Genomic DNA, 19,119 nt, shown 5'->3' on the forward strand with positions numbered 1-19,119 from the left:
ATAACACACTTGTTGGTACTGCCAGGCATGACGGTCACCGACATATATCATAATAACAACAACAATAATAATAATAATAGAAAAAAAACAGTACAATGGTAACAATATTACAATAATAATAATGAAGTTTATTGTTCGATGATGTCTAGCATGATAATTATAATAATAATAAAAAATTATTCCATAAACAAGTCAATTGATGGATTCAAAAACGAGTCACTAGTTTGTCATAAAATCCGGCACACACACTTAGCTTAACCTATAAAGTGATTGTCAGCGTGGTAATAAGTTCACACCTAAACTTGCGGACGTTTACAAGTCTAGGTTAACCAACAATTTTTGTTACCACTGTATTTCAATGTAAGTGACTAATAATTAGTAAATAATAATGACTAATATTATATTGGTTAATATAATATAATACGTTATTATATGATTACCATCATTAATAACGTCTTCCAGTGAAGCAGTTTATTTACTTCTACAGGATTTTAATTTTGCCACGTGGTCTTCATCACAAACTTTAGTTTTGTTAAAAAATGTTATTTTACCAAACAATTCATTAAAATTAATACTCACAGATATTGTTTACAATTTCTTGTAACATACTAACACAAATTTATTACTGATACATACGGAAAAACCACTTATTCATAACTTAGCAGTTGGAGTTAAAGATGGTGTGACTTCTAGCCGTCATAATAATAATACAATTTTACCATCATGATCCCGTAGGGGAAGACACCTTCCATGTGGCAGTTTTGGTCACCATGCCATCCCCTCTGTAACTAGCCCTTATGGGCTTTACTGGTGGTCATCTTTAGAACCTCAGCAAAAGGCATCATTCAGCTTTGTTCTTGCCTCAGTCAAGATGCCACTGATGCGAATACCACATGTGATATTCCTATCGGTGTACTACTAGGAAATCATCTCTTGAAAGCAAAACACATCTATGTTGAGTCTTTTAACATTAAATTATTACTGAAATCTGCAATTTTTAATTTGTAAATAATTGCTAGTAAATCAAAACCTAAACATCTATCCAATAATATCAGCACCTTATGGAATATTATTAAAATACCTTAACTACAATATTGCATTGATGTTTACTGTCTTTATTTTCAAAATTGAAGGACAAAAACATTAAAAATGTTCTACACTATACACATACAATAGTACTATAACTGAAATTCACCTGGAAGAACTAACAGGACCAATTTCAGGCATAAAAAATGCACAATGAACATAATCCAGTGCATACTTGCATAAAAAAGAATATTTTTTGTTTAGTAATGCAGAATTAATGAAATCAGTTTTGTCTGTTCAATGTAATCTTTTATGAACATATTTTGATCAAAGTACACCTGATAATGAGGCAAGCTGACAACAGTTCGAACAATTGTATGAAATGAAATTTGTAACCTACCAGAAACCTGTACATCAACCTTAAAAATCTGCTCAGAATGTCCAGTGCATTTGAATTTTTACTCAACATATTATTTATTATTGAAATTATTAATTATTACAGTTTTGAGTAATGAATTTTCAAGACTAATACAGTTTTGTGTAATGAATTTTCAAGACTAATGTAAAAGTTCCTTTAACAGTATTTGTAACTGCATGCACATAAAATTCAACTTAGATAAGAGATAAAAATTAATGATTTGCCTAACATGTTAAATTTGTGTGTTTAGTGTATTGAAATTGATAATTGTGTTTTTTGTCACATTTTATATATAAATGAAGCCACGTTTTATAACAGTGGGTATGTTAATTGTCACAGTTTTAGAATTTTCAGATCTGAATCCAAAAATGCACTTTAGGACTTTCCAAAATTGAATGTTTGGTGTGAGTGCTTTCATCAAGTTATAGACCCAAAGAAAATCATTACAGGAAACATTTATGTGTGTTGTTAGAAAGTTATGTTTTCCTGTAATGGAAGATATTAAAAGAAAAGATCACAGAAGATATTACAAGACAAGACCAGAGATAAGCTACATGCAATTATTTTTTCATTTGATGATGTGCTGGCCCATTCCAGCCTAAGCATACACAAAAACTGTACTCAAACATTGGGTTGGTTGAGGTGGATGTATCCTTTTGCCCCTCTACAAACCTCACCTGATTGTGACTATAAGAATTAAGAGTATAAACAATTTTATAAAATTTGTATTCTTGAGATTCACTTTCTGGGTAGATTTCACTTCTGTTTCAGCAGTTGTCACAAAAAGGTTTCTGTAATAGAGATATCTTTTGGGTTATTATTCATTATAAGGTAACACTTGGATATATTTTATGTATTTACCATATTTTGTGATGTGTATGTTTAAGTAATAATAGGAATAAATGTGGTTGGTTGTTCCTCTTCTTTTTACACCCTTGTAATCAGTTGTCTGATTAAACACAGTACAAATATGTTATAATTATTTTACTGTGACTCACCATACGTACACTATAGGAATTTTTTCTCTACTGCCACTAATTTTCCTCAAGCATTCTTCTGTAAATAAATAGTTTTAAAATTGTAATAACATTTATGTATTTCTGAAGTTAGAAAAAGATTAGTATATTGGTATTCTATGTGAAAAATGTAATTCATTGCAGGTAAAAATAAATATTACCTTTTGATGATTTATTCAATAAAGGGAAAATACAGTTGTCTTTTTATTCATATATATTTTTCCAGATGCTGTTTTGTATCATGGTGAAACATGGGAATTAATGGGTCGTAGATGGGGTAAAATTGAGAAAGATTTTTGCACAAAGAATAAAACATTTGATATATCTAAGATTCCTGATATTTACGACTGTATAAAATACGATTTACAGCACAACCAGCATACTCTACAGTTTGATCAGGCTGAAGAATTATACATTAATGCTAAATACTTGGCAGACATTGTTATACCGCAGGTAAGTTCTATACATAATCCTAGCTTACTGAATCTTGAGTTTTTTTAATTTTATCTTCATAACTCTGAATTTTGTACTTAATAATTTAATTTAATGGTAGATTAAAATTTAGCAAAGCTGCTTATGGATTAAGTAAAATGAATAAGGGAAACTTAAAAACGAAAAGGGATAAAGAAAAGTGGAAGATTAAGAGCTGTAATTTAATATGTAGACTACTGTCATGACACAGTGTTGTGTGTGGAGATGCTGCTGTGCTACGGCCACTCCTGGTGTATTCTTCTTTTTCCTGTTTAGCCTCCAATAATTATTGTTCAAATATTAGTTCAGAGGATGATATGTATGAGTGTAAATGAAGTGTAGTCTTGTACAGTCTCAGTTCGACCATTGCTGAGATGTGTGGTTAATTGAAACCCGACCACCAAAGAACACCGGCATCCACAATCTAGTATTCAAATTCATATAAAAATAAGTGACTTTACCACGATTTGAACGTTGGAACTCTTGACTTCCAAATCAGCTGATTTGGGAAGATATATTCATCACTAGACCAACGCGGTGGGTTACCTGGTGTATTCTGTGTTATATAATTCTCAACTTTTTTAGTTATAGAATGTTTGGACTGTCTTATTGATTTAGCCTACATTTCAATTTATCATAAAGTACAGTTAATTTTGAATTTTTTCACTTTTTTTTTACGTACTGGTATTGTTATTATTTTCAGATCGCTTGATGAAAATTTGTGATGTATTTTTAATCAGACCAGCTCATCAGTTATCAAAGGACTCACCTTTTGTATTTCTTCTAAATATCTTCAATCAAATATTATTTGTCACATATTAAATTCAACCAATGTAACAATTTTATACTTTGTCAAAATTTTTATTAGTGTTCCCCACCAAGGTTTGAAAAAGACTAATTTTGTTAAGTACGATTAACTTTGGTAATAATTATATTATTTAATTTTATATTATTTTAACCAGGTAAATTGTAGTTTGAATGAAAGACCCAGCTATATCAGAGCCACTAGTTTGGGCAATTGTGAGTAGAAATAAGAGCCCATGGATAGCGCACACACAGCCCCCCCCATCCAAGCCTCAATAAAGAACTGCTAAAAAATGCAAAATTGGCACCAGAGATAGAACCGAGTAGGACAGTTCGTATGATGATTACTTTCTGATGAAGTATTAGGTGTACAGAAAGGAGGAAGATAGAAGAAGACGATCTGCTTAAAGTACTGCCTCTATATCGGGTAGGGTAGTTCATCAACTTGCTCAGGACCATTTTACATTGTAACTTTCCTTTATTTTTATGTTTAATTACTTAATTTATTATTTATAGTTTGTAATGATGTAAATTTATTTTAATTTAGGTGAATGAATAACTTTATAATATTTTCTATATTTTTTCTAATAAAGATATTTAATTCAATTCAATTTATTTAGCAATAGTTTTATTGTTTTATTCCAGGAATATGGATTAACAGTCCAAGAAAAACTGACCATAAGTCAAGGTATTTGTACACCTTTGTTGAAAAAAATACGTGCTGATCTGCAGCGCAACATTGAAGAGACTGGTGACGAAACTGTTAATCGATTAAATCCAAGGTATATATGCAAAGCTTTTTTTAGATACATATCCATAACTGATTATAGCTAATGTTGTAACCCCGGTTTATTAATCCTGAAAGTGTCATTAATGAAGTTCTGAATCGATGGCCTGTTTATTGAATTTACAGAGAATTTCTTTGGTTATTTTGTACATAAACATGAGTTAATAATATTATATTTTAAAGCCAATTTCCCCACATTTTCGTTAAATAAAAGTGTAAGTGTAATATCACATCTGTAAGAAGCGATAAGGTTAAGATATAAAAAATAAAATATGTGGAAATAATTATCTGTTTTTAGGAAAAATTAAAAATGTATACAACAATATATAAAAGAGTGATGTATACAATTTATAGAGACCTAAAATCTCAAAATATTGAGTATGTAAAATATAAATTATAATCTATTATAAAAGGACAGGACCAATATCACTTACCTAATTCTCTTTCTGGTAGGATTAATTTCTTCCAGATGTTTTATTGCAATTCTTACGGCTGTCTGGTAAATAACATGAAATGCATTTAGAAATAATATACAAATTCATAATTTGAATTGATTTCATCTTTAATATTGTCCCAAAAATTTGAATTTATTTTTAGTGTCGCTAAATTCATACAATATAAATACGATATCACTTCCTTTTAATGATTCATCATAAATTTTTCTGAATGAATAGGAAAACCCCAAATCATATGATGTAAACACAAAGACAACTCCATACATGAAATTGAGGTTAGATCTTCAATATATCTATCCTATTACACTTTTTTAATGGTGAATCCCCTAGAAATTTACAAGTAATATTTTTACTTAGTACATTTTTATTAAGTTAATGTCATTAATTATTATAAAACCTGATGTTTTATTATTTTTCTATTCCTACAATAATCCCTTTTAGCATAGTAATCATCAATACTCACAGCATAGTAATCATCAACCTAAGTCTACCCTTATTAAAGTTTGTTGATATTCACATCAACATTGTCTACATACTTGAATAGTATCATCGGTAAGCAGCAGTCTTCCCTTAATTTCTATAGGAAAATAAATTTGTTTGTCTTTTATTGTCATGCTATTTTATATTACAAAAATATACCTTTATAATATAGGTAGAAGATACCATTAAAAAAAAAAAATACTTACATTATAGTAATGTGGGCTTACTAACTGTATTTTAATTTTGTAATTATTTCAGGTATTCACATGGAGTCTCCAGTCCTGGTCGGCATGTTAGAACAAGACTATATTTCACTAGTGAAAGCCATGTCCATTCGTTGCTTACTGTACTACGTTATGGAGGGTTGATTGATGTATGAAATTTATGATGGTTATAAAGATAGTTTTATGATTTGTATTTGAATTAACAATGTACATTTTGGGGATATTACATTTATGAGGAGTGGAATACAATGTTCAAGATGTAAAAAAATAGGGCTGAAGTGTTTCCCCTTCTCAGTAGAGATACTGTACTTTTACTTGACAGAAAGCGGTACATTAATTTTATTGTTTAAGCTGAAAACCTCCCACATTAATAAAAGAAAAGTTTTTTATCATTAGGTGATAAACCAAAGAAAATGTTTAAACATCATCCACCTGGTCTTAAGCATTTGTGACAGCTTGAATGCACTGAATTCACATTTTTCCAAGAAAGTTCTGCCCTGATTTATAAACTTAATTGAGATTTTGATATACCCATCAAAGAAGTAAGATTCCATTACTTTATTTCTATGATCCCAAATCAAATATGAATAACCATATATATTAAGTCCATACTCCATAATTATGTAATGATTTTCAAACATATTACTGAGCTAAGAGAAATGAGGATCTGCTTCTTAATAATTAATTCTTCACAAAATGTCACCCTTCTGTCAAAATAGTCTTCACAAACTGCATCAAGTAATTTTGGGTGATATTTAAAATTCAGTCACTTTAGAATATTTTTTAAAGTTGTAATTTGTATGAGGGCTATTTTTTTTTCAACCTCTGATCGTGCATCTTAGTAAATAGAGATAGACAGGAGCCAGGTCTGCGCATCATGCGATTGCACTGCCCCCCACCGCAACCTCTGCCATTGTCGGCTCCAGTGCATCAGTCTGAGCCGAGCTACTGGCAATTGAACATGGCCGCTATGATCAATCCACCTGCCAAGTGTGAGTTGCGAAGTGTGATACGTTTTCTACAGGTAGAAGGATGTAGCACCGCTGAATTCCATTGCAGAATGAGCCTAGTGTATGGTGAAAACTTTATGAGTGATGTTAGTGTACGGGAATGTTGTAGGAAATTTAAAGAACAGTGAATGGATGTCCATGATGAAGGTGGGCAAGGACACAAGAAGTCTTTTGCTACTGTATACCTGGTAGAGCATGTTGATGATTTTTTCTGTGACAAACAGAGGTTTATGATAAGTGAACTTTCTGCAGTAATCCCAGAAATTTCAAGGTCTTCTCTATACACAATTGTGACTAAAGACCTAGGATAGGGTACTGGAAACTGTGTGTATATTGGGTCCCAAAAATGCTGATTGACAATCACAAAATGCAGCGAATAGCGTCAGCCTTAATGTTTCTCATGTGTTACAATAATGAGGGAAAGTGTTTTTAAACTCTATTGTTACTGGTGATGAGACTTGGATCAAGTACGACAGTCAAGAAACCAAAGGACAGTCTAAGCAATGGATACATACTTCTTCTCCAAACAAGCTGAAAAAGTTTTCAAACAGACACTGAGCAACAGGAAAACAATGGCTACAGTTTACCAACAAGATACCATAAAGGTATCTTGTTGGTGAACTTTATGGAGCAGAGGACAATAATAACAAAGGAAGTTTATTGCGAATCTTTATGTCACCTCCGCAGAGTGATCCAGATTAAACGAAGAGACATGCTCTTGTGTGCCATCGTTTTGATCCATAAAAATGCACAACCGCACTCTGCCAATGTGACACAAGGCCTCCTCAAACAATTCAAGTGGGAAGTTTTTTACCATCCACCATATAGTTCAGACCTAGCACCTAGCAATTTTCACCTCTTTCGAGAATTCTTTGGTGAATTGTTGGGCAGACAACACTTCACCACCAATGAAGAGTTTCAGGAGGCTGTCAAGACATACCTTACCTCACTGGTGGCAGTGTTCTTTGAAGAGGACATCAGAAAGCTGGTGTCACGATACGATGCCTCAATTGTTTTGGCGATTATGTAGAAAAATAAGTAAGATACTACTCAGCTTTTAGTAATAAAATCATTTTGTTATGTCAATGTGGCTTTTTTTATAGCCCATCAGAAGTTGAAAAAAACAGCCCTCGTACTTCCAGCCGAACAAAAGCCTTTCTGGTATATGTTTGAAGGCTTTGTACACAAGTCCCTGCAAGTTGTTTGATTAGAGTGCCACTGGTTCTACATCTACCTAATTCTGAATCATCTCCAATGCATCCAGTGTTTTGAAATTCTATGTTCAGTTTGCATAAATGTTGATGGATCAGTAGTGGAGAATTAGGAAATCTCACGTGAAATTCTTCATGGACAGCAGCAGTTTATCTTATTTTCCACCAGCTTAATAGTAATTATTTCCACTGATTACGTCTGATTGTTGAAATCAAAATTTCCTCATCTAATCAAACCATGATTTATCTTAAGTCGAATGGTGATTGCAACTTTCAGTGTATTCTTAATTTTGATATAATTTCCATTTCCCTTTCTTGCTGTAGACTTTCATACAACAAAAGACTATTTTTATTTATAGACTATTAGTCAAAACTTCTTTACTTAAAACAGTATTTTTACCCATAGTTCCGTATTAAACTACCAATCACAAATTAATAATGGCTGCCTGTACGGTCCTTGTGAATTCAAAATTCTCTTTTTAGGCATACTAAAAAATGTAAAACCTTTTGGTGGTAATTTGTATTTGTCTTTAGAAATTTTATACCCAGAATAACTAATATAATTTTATTTGGTACTATGAAGTAATGTAATTTTATCATGTTCATTATTCTCATAAGAAAAATTAGCTTATGAAATAATGCTAATTCCCATAAGCCAATGAGAATTTATCTTGCAAGCAGTTACCTTGCAACTGCTTGTAAGATAAATGTCTAGATATATTAGCTTATATATAAGCTTTATATATATATAAATTAAACTGCAGAAAAAAAAATTATTGAACTGTACATGATATTATCAATTTGTTGGTAGCATCAGCCTGAGAGACTTCCATCGTTCATATAAGCACTGCAGATAATGTACTTAAAGCTGGATTGATTTGATTCATTAGTTATGCGTCATTTGAGTGATCGTTGCTATGATAGCATCATGCGTTTTTGTTTTGGCTATTTTGAAAGTTATTGACCTTGTAGTCTCACCGGCTTATGTTACGTTAAAGGTAAGTGTTTATAACCAACCGCCTTCTAGACTGATGTTACAGCTTACGCGCTTCAGTTTATCCAACTGTAGGATGTATGTTACCATTTAATTGTATTTTTTTTTAATACATTAATTCTTTTATGTTACTAAAACTGTTAACTAATAGTTTTTATGTTATTGATTGTTTTAACAAACAAAAGATGTTAATAAAATAAATAGGCTATATACTAAATTTACTTAAAAAACTTAATTATCTTTTAAGATGTAAATAATACGTTCAAATTCAGATGGGTTCAATCATTTTTGTTAATATCGTGCTGCTTTTTTGTTCAGAATTGGAGCATTATAAATTTGTTTTTATCAATGGATGACAAACAAATTAACGTATCATCACGGGTGAAACATCATTCAACTAGCAGCTTGTTACGAGGAATCTGATGGTAGTGACAATGAGGTAATATCAGATGACTTGTGTGTGACTCTAAACAATGAAGTATCATATCAGATGACTCATATGTGGCTGAAAACAACAAAGTATCATATTCCAGCCAGGATATGGAATCGGAAATTGACGAAAATGAACTTGATACTAACAATGAACCTGACTTTGAGCAAAACTCAGAACAAGAGAATTATTTAAATGATGTAGATAATGGGATAAATAAGGAAATTAGAAGTAGTAGCAATGATAATATTTTTGAATGGAAGAGATAGATGAAAGAACTAATATAAGGAGGATATCACTGTGCCAGTACTACAGTCACAGAATGCCAATAAATCATTAATGTCAATAATATCAGTGAAAAACAATATTTCAGGAAAAAGGATAAGAAAACCGGGAAATGTTTTGTTTGGAGTTCACGCCTATCAGACTGAACAAAACGACAAAGTAATATAATAAAAGTGAAGGTATCAGCTTTAAAAGATGAAGCTCTCAAATTAGAAAAAGATTCTGGTACAGATGATGTTGGTGATTATTTTTTGACGACAACATGATAACAGAAATTGTAGTCCATACAAATTCTAAACTTAATATAATGAGAACAAAATTGAAGATATTCGATTCTCCAAATTATAAAAACACAGATCGAGTTGAAGTTGAAGCCCTTATAGCATTACTGGCCTTGTGTTCAATTTTTAAGTCATCTCACGAAGATCTCAATTCAGTTTTCTCAACAGATAGCTTCAGTAGACCAGTTTTCCAGGGAGTAATGTCACTTAAGCGATGTCAAGTTTTGTTACTGGGCTTAAGGTTTGATGATTCTCACACTCGTCAGACAATTTTTTTTTAATGCAATTTTTTTGTTGTATTTAATTTAGTAAAAAATGTAATATCAAAATATTTTATATTAATATCTAATATTTTTAATAAACTGAATATTTTATAATGATTAACATATACGTAATGTACAAAATAAAATGAAAAAAATAAATAAAATTTTTTTAAGCTGATGTTAAAGGTAATATCCACATGTCAGACTACTAGTCAAACAGACTGATGTTACTGTTAATGTTTCAAAAAGTCACACAGACTGATATTACTGTTAGTGTAAATAAATTCATGTTACTAGTGAAGGGTTAAATTTGTACTAGAATAATGATTGTATAATTTTCATTATTATGTATTAAAAACCTCCTTTTTTTAGAATGTAAAAGATGAGCAATGGAGACGTGCTATGGAATATGTGAGCATGGTATCTGAACTGAACTACATGTCACAAGTAGTTGTAATGTTGTATGAAGATCCAACAAAAGATCCTTCTTCTGAAGAACGGTATGTTTGTTAATAATTCATATTTATATAAATTAAAGTTCCACTTACCAACAATTTTAAAAATATACTAGCGGACCCGACAGACGTTATCCTGACGTCGCATTGTTCTATAATAAATGCACAACACATAAATATAAGTAACTTAAGTTAAAATTAGCAGGAATGTGGATGAAATTTCATTAATATGACTATTATCAGTTTGTGATTGTTGTATTATTGTAATGGGTTTATTGATTAATTATGTGTAGTATGGTTAATTTTCAATTTATATTGAGATATCTGACGAAAATTGAAACGTCGTAAAATTAATAATTAGTGTAATTAATAAATTTTGGTACTTACGTATTAACGCCACCGCAGCTACAGCTTTATTTAAAAGCAAAGTAGTCAATCGGATTTCAGTGGAAAATGGGCCGATATAGAGTTTAACATAGATTCAAAATAGTCTCTTTATTAATTTTAATAATGGTTATTTATATTTATTTATTTTACAAATATAATTTAACCAAACTTAACCTTTGCTCGCTAACCTTGACTAATTAACAGGAGTGTTTTGATTATTTAAATAATAAATAATTGCAATAATTACTGAATTTATTAAATAAATACTCAAAAAATTACGGTATTAATTAGTCAAGGTTAGTGAGCGTAGGTTAAGTTTGGTTAAATTATATTTGTAAAATAAATAAATATAAATAACCATTTATTAAAATTAATAAAGAGACAGTTCATTTTCCACTGAAATCCGATTGACTATTTTGTTTTTAAATAAAGCTGTAGCTGCGGTGGCGTTAATACGTAAGTGCCTAAATTTTCATCCACGTTACTTCTAATTTTCACTTAAGATCATTTTAAAAAAGTACCTCCTGCATTTTTATTTTAATTTAATAATTTTGAAGTTTCATAACCATGTGATAGCTTAATTAATCAATTGATAAAAAATTAAAGCACTGTAAAAAAAGCAACGTTGTTAAAATTTTAGTAGAAATTTTTATCATTTTTCTCATTCTTTATTTTAACATCTATTTTACCAAATTTTAGATAATTGTAAATTAAAAACAATTTTAGAAAATTTTTTATAAAATTAATCAGCTACAAAAATTATAACTTCAATTTCTTAAATATACTTTAAACTATAATTATTATACGTAAATTATATTTTTATTTTATAAATGTTATAATTTATTTTAAAAAATGACATTTTTATTTTAAAGAGCCGTTCAATACTTCATAAGTTGCATAGAATCAAATGAGAACTGACAATTTAAATTTGTAGGTTAAGTTGATTGTTATTAAATGCAGGTGTATACATCATTAAAATTCATGAAAAATCATGTAAAATACTCACGTCAATACTACATCTTACAAATTTGCACAATGTATATTGTTTAATTACATCTTAAAACGTTATTTAAATAATAATATTCTCAATAAGCGTGCAATTCTAGCAGACTCGGCAATGCTTCGCTATTGCTAGATTTGAGTATACATACAAATTAAATGAACACAATTGAAAGTTTCATAAAACCTTAAAAACAATGAGCATTAGGAACTTCACAAAATTTAACCTTTCACTTTATAAAAGTCAGAAGGTAAATAAATCCAAATGGCAAAACAACAGCACTACCTATCAGATTTAATTCACACCACTCTCTAATCACAGTATTCAGTGGAAAATAATTTTTTAACGAAAAGGCTTGTGGCTGCAAAATCATTACAATTAATACTCAACATTAAGAAACTTAGAAAACATTACGGAACTTCATAAAATTTAACCTTTCACTTTATAAAAGTCAGAAAGTAAATAAATCCAATTGTCAGAACAGCACTACCTATCGGATTTAATTCAAACTACTCTCTAAACACAGTAGACTGTTAAAAATACGAATTTTAATGTAATAACAACATTAAGCTACGACGCAAGTAACTGATATGCGAAAAAGCAACAAAATAAAAAACTTTCCTAGAATCCGATCGCACCACCAACTACCGGTTCTGACTGATATGCCAAAAATTAAAAAAAAATTCTAAAAAGCAATCGCAGCGCTGCCTACCGGATTTAATTGTGAACCTTAACTATCGCAAGATCAACAACAACACATAAATAAATTAATTAATTAAAAAAACATTTTCTATCGGATCAAATTGTGAATCTAAACCATTCTCGAATCAACTTAATCACACCCACAAAATTTCATCAAAATCATTCCAGCCATTTAGGAGGAGTTCAGAATCATACACACGCACAGAAGAAATAAATATATAAAGATATCCAAGTACTTTCAGAGCCGTTACTCCATCATCAGGTATTTCCCATAAGATATTAATTCAAATTCAAATGTATATTTGAATTAAAAACTGTTATGTTCATAATAGTTGGTCGTCAAGAAATAACATTAATTTGTACATCAATAAGACTGTAATGTCATGTCTGTAAGATGTTTACGATTATTATGAAATAGAGATAATATTAAATGAAATAGTACCAACCTATTAATAATTAATTATTATATAATTTGTTTACAAATGATACACACTGGTGGAAAAGGAACAAGTCAAATTTGATAATGATATCCTTTTATCGATAAGGATATATACTGGTGGAAAAGGAACAAGTAAAATTCGTTAATGATATCCTCTATAAATTAATTATTAATAGGTTGATACTATTTCATTTAATATTAATTATATTTCATAATAGTCATAAATATCTTATGGACATGACGTTACAGTCTTATTGATGTACAAATTAATTTTATTTCCTGACCGATTTTTATGAATGTAACAGTTTTTATTTAAATATGATTATAAATTTGAATTAACATCTTATGGGAAATCCCTAATGATGGCTTCGAAAGTACTTGGATATTTTTTTTTTAAATTGTTGGTAGGTGGAACTTTAATTTATACAATTGTATTAATACTAATGGTGCCAAATGCTTAATAAATTAAATTCACATTTATTTCAGTTTAATATTTTTATATACTTTTACTGAAAATTAAATTAACAATAATATTAAAAGAAAATAAATTATGATTTGTCTATAGATCTACGGGCCCTCCATTCTATGCCTACAATTTTGTTGTCAATGTATTTTTGTATTCATCAATCTAATAGGAGCTAATAAGTTTTGATTGCTTTTTTGTTACAATATAAACTCAGAGGTATTTGTGCTCTACTATAGTGCAATTTTTGTCTAGTTTTTCTTTGTTGTTAGTTTTTTAATTTTAGTTGATACTTATAAAATTAGCTGTTTTTTCTATTATTTAAGAGCTGAATTGAATTACATTTAATTAATTTTTATAGTTAAATAAATTTGGAAACAAAAATTAATACATTAATAATCATAAGAAAGGAAGTGGAACACAAGTGGGAAGAAAATCAGAATGAGTTTCAGAGAAGAAGATCCGCAGTAGATTTGAACTATATCATGTGAAAGGTGATTGAGAAGAGTTGGGAGTAAAAAGACCAGATAATAAACCTCTATAGATATTAAGAGAACCTATTATAGTCCCTCCTCCCCAGAAAGAAAGTATGGATAGCTTTAAGGAAAAAATGCATGTTCCAAAAATTACTAAAAGAATGTACAAAAATTTGGGAAGCTCAGTTAGGTCTAAAGCGGAAGACTGAAGGTTTTACAGGAGAAACTGAATTAAGATAAGCTTGTTTTTTTCTCATCTTTGTTATTTGTCATTGATAGGACAAGATTAATAATTAGGTGAAGAGGGAAAAGAAAGCCAAGAAATAAGAGCATGGTTATTCATTGACATTGTTATTTTAAAGAAAAGGTGGATATAGACCAAAATAACATAATATTTTGTTTTGTGTTGAAATATGTTGTGGTAAATGTAGTTGCCATTTTGATTATTAGTGATTCATGAAGTAGTGCTTGCACTACACTAATTTCTCTAACAGTAATACCAAAATCTCAGTGGTTGTTTATTACAGCATATTTGGTTTTTTGAAAGATTATATGTATATTTATACGTTTATTAACAATAAAAAGTAAATTTATTATTCAGTTTACTGCAACTTCAAAATTTTTTTGGAACAAAACAGACTTCTCTTAACATACATAATTCACCAGAAAAACTAAATTCTATCGGGATTTCATAACTTAACCTGTATTAATATATTTGTACACAGCTCCACACAAGTTCTGTAATTTGATTAAAATTCTTGGGTAAAGAAACTGTGGGAGGGATTTTTTATAGACCAACAGTATATTAAAATTTAATTTTTAATCATACCCCATCTATCAAGCAAAGAACACTACTTACTGATTACATAACTAATCATTAATTTGTTTTAAGGAGTTAATGTTTAAGTTCTCTGCAAAAAAAAAAATATTTATGGTATTTCAAATTAACTTGTTTATGAGTATATTAATCTCCTTAATATATGTTGCAGATTTCATGTAGAGCTTCATTTTAGCCCTGGTGTAAACTGCTGTGTCCAGAAGAACTTGCCACCTGGGCCTGGTTTTCGTCCACATAGTCGAAATGAGCAGTCAGCTCAATCACCTGCACATCAGCAGCAACAACAACCCCCTCAAATTCAGCAGACTCAGCAACAACAGCTTGGACGAATTGATCAGGAGGACACCGGCCCTGAAGACAGCAGTTCATCTGCTCGCTCTGTATGCTCATTTACTCTTATTGGTGCTATATAATTGACATTTTTAAATATGTTAGCTTCATTTGTGAGTGTCCATATACTGACTTAATTCAAGCTCTAACTGGTTTGAAGGAATGCAGTGTGTCATTATTATAGACAGAGCTTGTTTATATTAACATCCTGCTAGAGTTTTTTTGTTTCATAGTTATTACTAAACAGACTTATTATGTTAATTATCTCCCATCTACCAGCTGATTTTTTCATTTAGAGTAGTCATCATGGAATTAACCAAATTAAAAACTCCCGCATTTACCTTTTAGTATTACAGTGCACTATACTTTACCCTTTATTGCTATAAGTCAGTTAATTCATCACAGATTCCATGAAATGTTGGGGATGGGTGAGGCTGTTTGTTTAGAGACCCTGCACCAATCATTGGATGATGAGTTAATTTCTTGAGGAAAAGCAATATTTGTTGCACCTTAGATTTAACCTTGCTGTTCTGTTTGGGTCAGTGTTAACTGAAAAAGTTTTTTTTGTTGTCTTTTTTTTCCGCTGAAGATTTTACTTAGGTTTTTAAGACTTTATTACTTTTATTTTGAAGGATTTAGCCACATGATTGTTTTTAATATTGTTTTTTTATTATTGCTCTATTTTTTTAGTTTTGTACTAAGTACTGTTCGGGTCAATGTGACTCCCGATGCCTATTTTATATTATTTAGTTTTGCTCACTGTTAATGAGGTGAGTTGGGGATGTGGTATAATTTCCCTGTTTGCTTGAAAGTTTGACATGTCTGAACTTGCATATATTTCATCATCATCAATATGAAACACTATTCAAATAAAGTGAATGATTGATTCATAAAAAAGAAAACAAGTATGTGTAACTGAATATGTTTACAAATTTTACATGACTGTGTAAAATAATGCAAGTATCAACATGAATTTTTGTCACCTCTGGACTTGTCACTTGCGCATATAACAGGCATGGTATTATAAATATATCTGCAAACAATTCAGTTTGTTGAGTCTTGATTTCATTGTTTTATGTAGTACAATATGAGTATGTCAAATCAAACAGAAAGCAAAGTTCAAGAAAATATAGTAGTTTGTATGACATTGAGGGGCAGCAATATAACATTGAAGGGACTCAAGTTTATGGAGAAAAATGGAAGAATTTTAACACCTCATTTCAGCCATATTGTGAATTATTGTTACTGGCAGGAGTTTATAAATCTCATCGGGAATTAAAAAAAGCTTATGGCATCTAGATACTGGTCGTTCTGTATTCCGAGCAACTGTGTCCCTTGAAATGTTTTGTTCAATATCTTGAGTTTTACGTTTTGAAAATAATGAAGGTGAAGAGATAAATTAGCTCCTGTGTGTTAAGACTGGGAAAAGCGGTTAGAAATTCTACCAAAATTATATTATCCTGATGTAGTTGGTCTTCATGGACATTGCCCTTTTTATAATCATTTTAAATTATAACACTACTAAAGATGCTGTAGGTATGCTTGACCAGCTCATAGCCACGTTCACTTGCAAACACAAAACTAACTTGCCAACTACCACTGATAGATTTTTATAACATGCGTGACATACCTGCATACAATTCATATGTTCTTTTAACATCAATCAATTCAAACTGAAATAAAAATTCACCAACTAAAAAAGATTTTTTTATAAGAATTGGGAAAATCATTTATCATATATGAAAATGATATCATTTATGAAATTAAGAAAATGCATTCCTAGAACATTGAATTCGCTTAAAAGTATGAAAGAAATGCAAGAACAATATACGATTTTGCCATATTTAAAATTTATAATTAAAAGAAAAAAGTTAATTTAATAAAAAGTTATACTAAAAGAAAATTTTAATTTTATCTAACAAAACGCACACAGTGCTAGTTTTGTCCTTTTATTATTATACATTTATTAAATTGAGAATCCTTTATGTTAATCCTATTGTTTTTATTATACATTTATTAAATTGAATATAATAAACACAAAAGATTTTGCAGAAAGATTTAGGATGAAGCAGGAAATCAAACAAGCATATTATAAAAGAAATCTGATAAATATTAAGTTATATAATACACACCTTCAATTGGTGCAAGTATGGGACATTTAATATTTGATTATGTATTTAATTTTATTAAAACTAATATTGAAATTCATAAAAATAAACTTAATGAATCTAAACATAATAAAATTAATAATTTGATAAAAACAAGAAATAATAGTAATAATAATTATAATTGCATTTATAATAAGAATTATAATAATAATAATAAAGGTTTGGGCCCTGAGGCAGGTAATCCCCACGTCCGAAACACAACATCTACGTTCCACGTCCAGGGTGGTAACAGCTGTACTAATGTACAATACATATAGCTGGCTAACAGGGTTCCAAGTAAATTCCTTGGTTATGCTTTTTTACGTTTGACCTGTTTCCAACTTCAGGTCACTAAACGGACTGGATTTTTCGGCTACCTGCAGGAAATGGAATAATAAACGATTTTGGAAATGGACTCATACCACTTTTAGAGCTGGCGATGTGGCGGCCAGGGTCAATGTTATTGCAGATGTAACGGAGACCCTTCCGTTGTCCACATACCCCCTGCGATGGCAAGCATGTAGCAATGGTGCCCATGTATGTCTGTGCATGGGAGCTCTGAAAGCTTCGGTGAGTAGGAGCCTGGAGTCAGTGCAGAGATTGCGCATCTGCTATCTGCCAGGACATATGCCGGTACCACCGGAGTACCGGATCGGACCTCCAAGGTTAGTAGCCCTGGAGTGGGGGTGTACCCCGGCAGCTAGCCTTGCTATAGAAGGGATAAACGCTCATGAATATTGAACAAACTAACATGGCGGAGGGTGCATGTAAACACCCTCGTTTAGAAACCTCCGATTCACCACAAGCGAAGAGGAAAAAGAGTAAGGAGTCAGATAAAATCAAGAGAGATGCTGACAAAATCAGTAAGGAATTGAGAAAGTCGTTGTTTGGAAACATTGCTCCCAAACCAAGCGTACCTAAGCCAAGATTTTTAATTATTACAAAGGAAAATGGAAACTTTCAAAAAGTTAGTCCATTCTTAATCGCAAGAGAAATTACTAATTGTACTGGTGGTCCTGTCAAGGAAATTCATAAAACTTTTAATGGATTGCATGTCGAAACCATCAACGACATGCAAAGCCAGAAAGTTCAGGCGTTTAAGAAGATCGGTGAATTTGCGGTTTCTGTCCAACCGCATAGCACACTTAACTCATCCAGAGGAGTTGTTTTTCGCGATCTTAATTGTACAGAAGAAGAAATTGTACAAGAAATATCGAGTCAGGGAGTGACTCAGTGTCGCAGACTAACCATACGAAGAAATGGTGAAGTTGTTCCTTCGGCCTCGCATGTTTTAACATTTAATAGGCCGAACCTTCCTGAAAAGGTACGAGCTGGCATCCATCGGCTTGATGTACGGGCATTCATTCTGCAGACGATGAGATGTTTTAAGTGTCAACGATTCAGACACACAGCAGCTAGATGTGAAGCGCAGGAAATATGTTTATGTGGAGAGAAAACACATGAGGGTGACCCATGTAAAGACCCTCCAATCTGCGTTAACTGTAAAGGGCATCACAACTGTCGTTCAAGGAACTGCCCTACATATAAATTAGAAACAGTCATTCAGGAAGTTAAAACGCTTCAAAAGGTCAGTTATCCTGAAGCGTAAAAAATTGTTAATCAGCGTACACCACGACCATCGACTTCTTATGCAGAAGCAGCGGCTGCCCCTTCCAGATCTAAAATTAATGTGGAGCAGTTGCTTAACACGATGGCACCAAGTCTTG

The 19,119-nt window shown here is 31.0% G+C and overlaps 1 protein-coding gene across 10 annotated transcripts in view; it reads left to right on the forward strand.

The window, feature by feature from the left end:
- Positions 1-19,119, forward strand: part of LOC142323199 (inositol hexakisphosphate and diphosphoinositol-pentakisphosphate kinase 2-like) — a 330,980-nt gene that overhangs the window by 214,487 nt on the left and 97,374 nt on the right. For all 10 annotated transcript variants that reach the window (XM_075362529.1, XM_075362537.1, XM_075362533.1 and 7 more), the window contains 5 exons: positions 2,687-2,913; positions 4,381-4,517; positions 5,716-5,830; positions 10,528-10,655; positions 15,067-15,295. In XM_075362529.1, coding sequence (XP_075218644.1) covers positions 2,687-2,913; positions 4,381-4,517; positions 5,716-5,830; positions 10,528-10,655; positions 15,067-15,295 — 836 coding nt within the window. The remainder of the gene's footprint in view (positions 1-2,686; positions 2,914-4,380; positions 4,518-5,715; positions 5,831-10,527; positions 10,656-15,066; positions 15,296-19,119) is intronic.

Source organism: Lycorma delicatula, chromosome 4, assembly GCF_047948215.1.
Source record: "Lycorma delicatula isolate Av1 chromosome 4, ASM4794821v1, whole genome shotgun sequence".
Classification (NCBI taxonomy): Eukaryota; Metazoa; Arthropoda; class Insecta; order Hemiptera; family Fulgoridae; genus Lycorma; species Lycorma delicatula.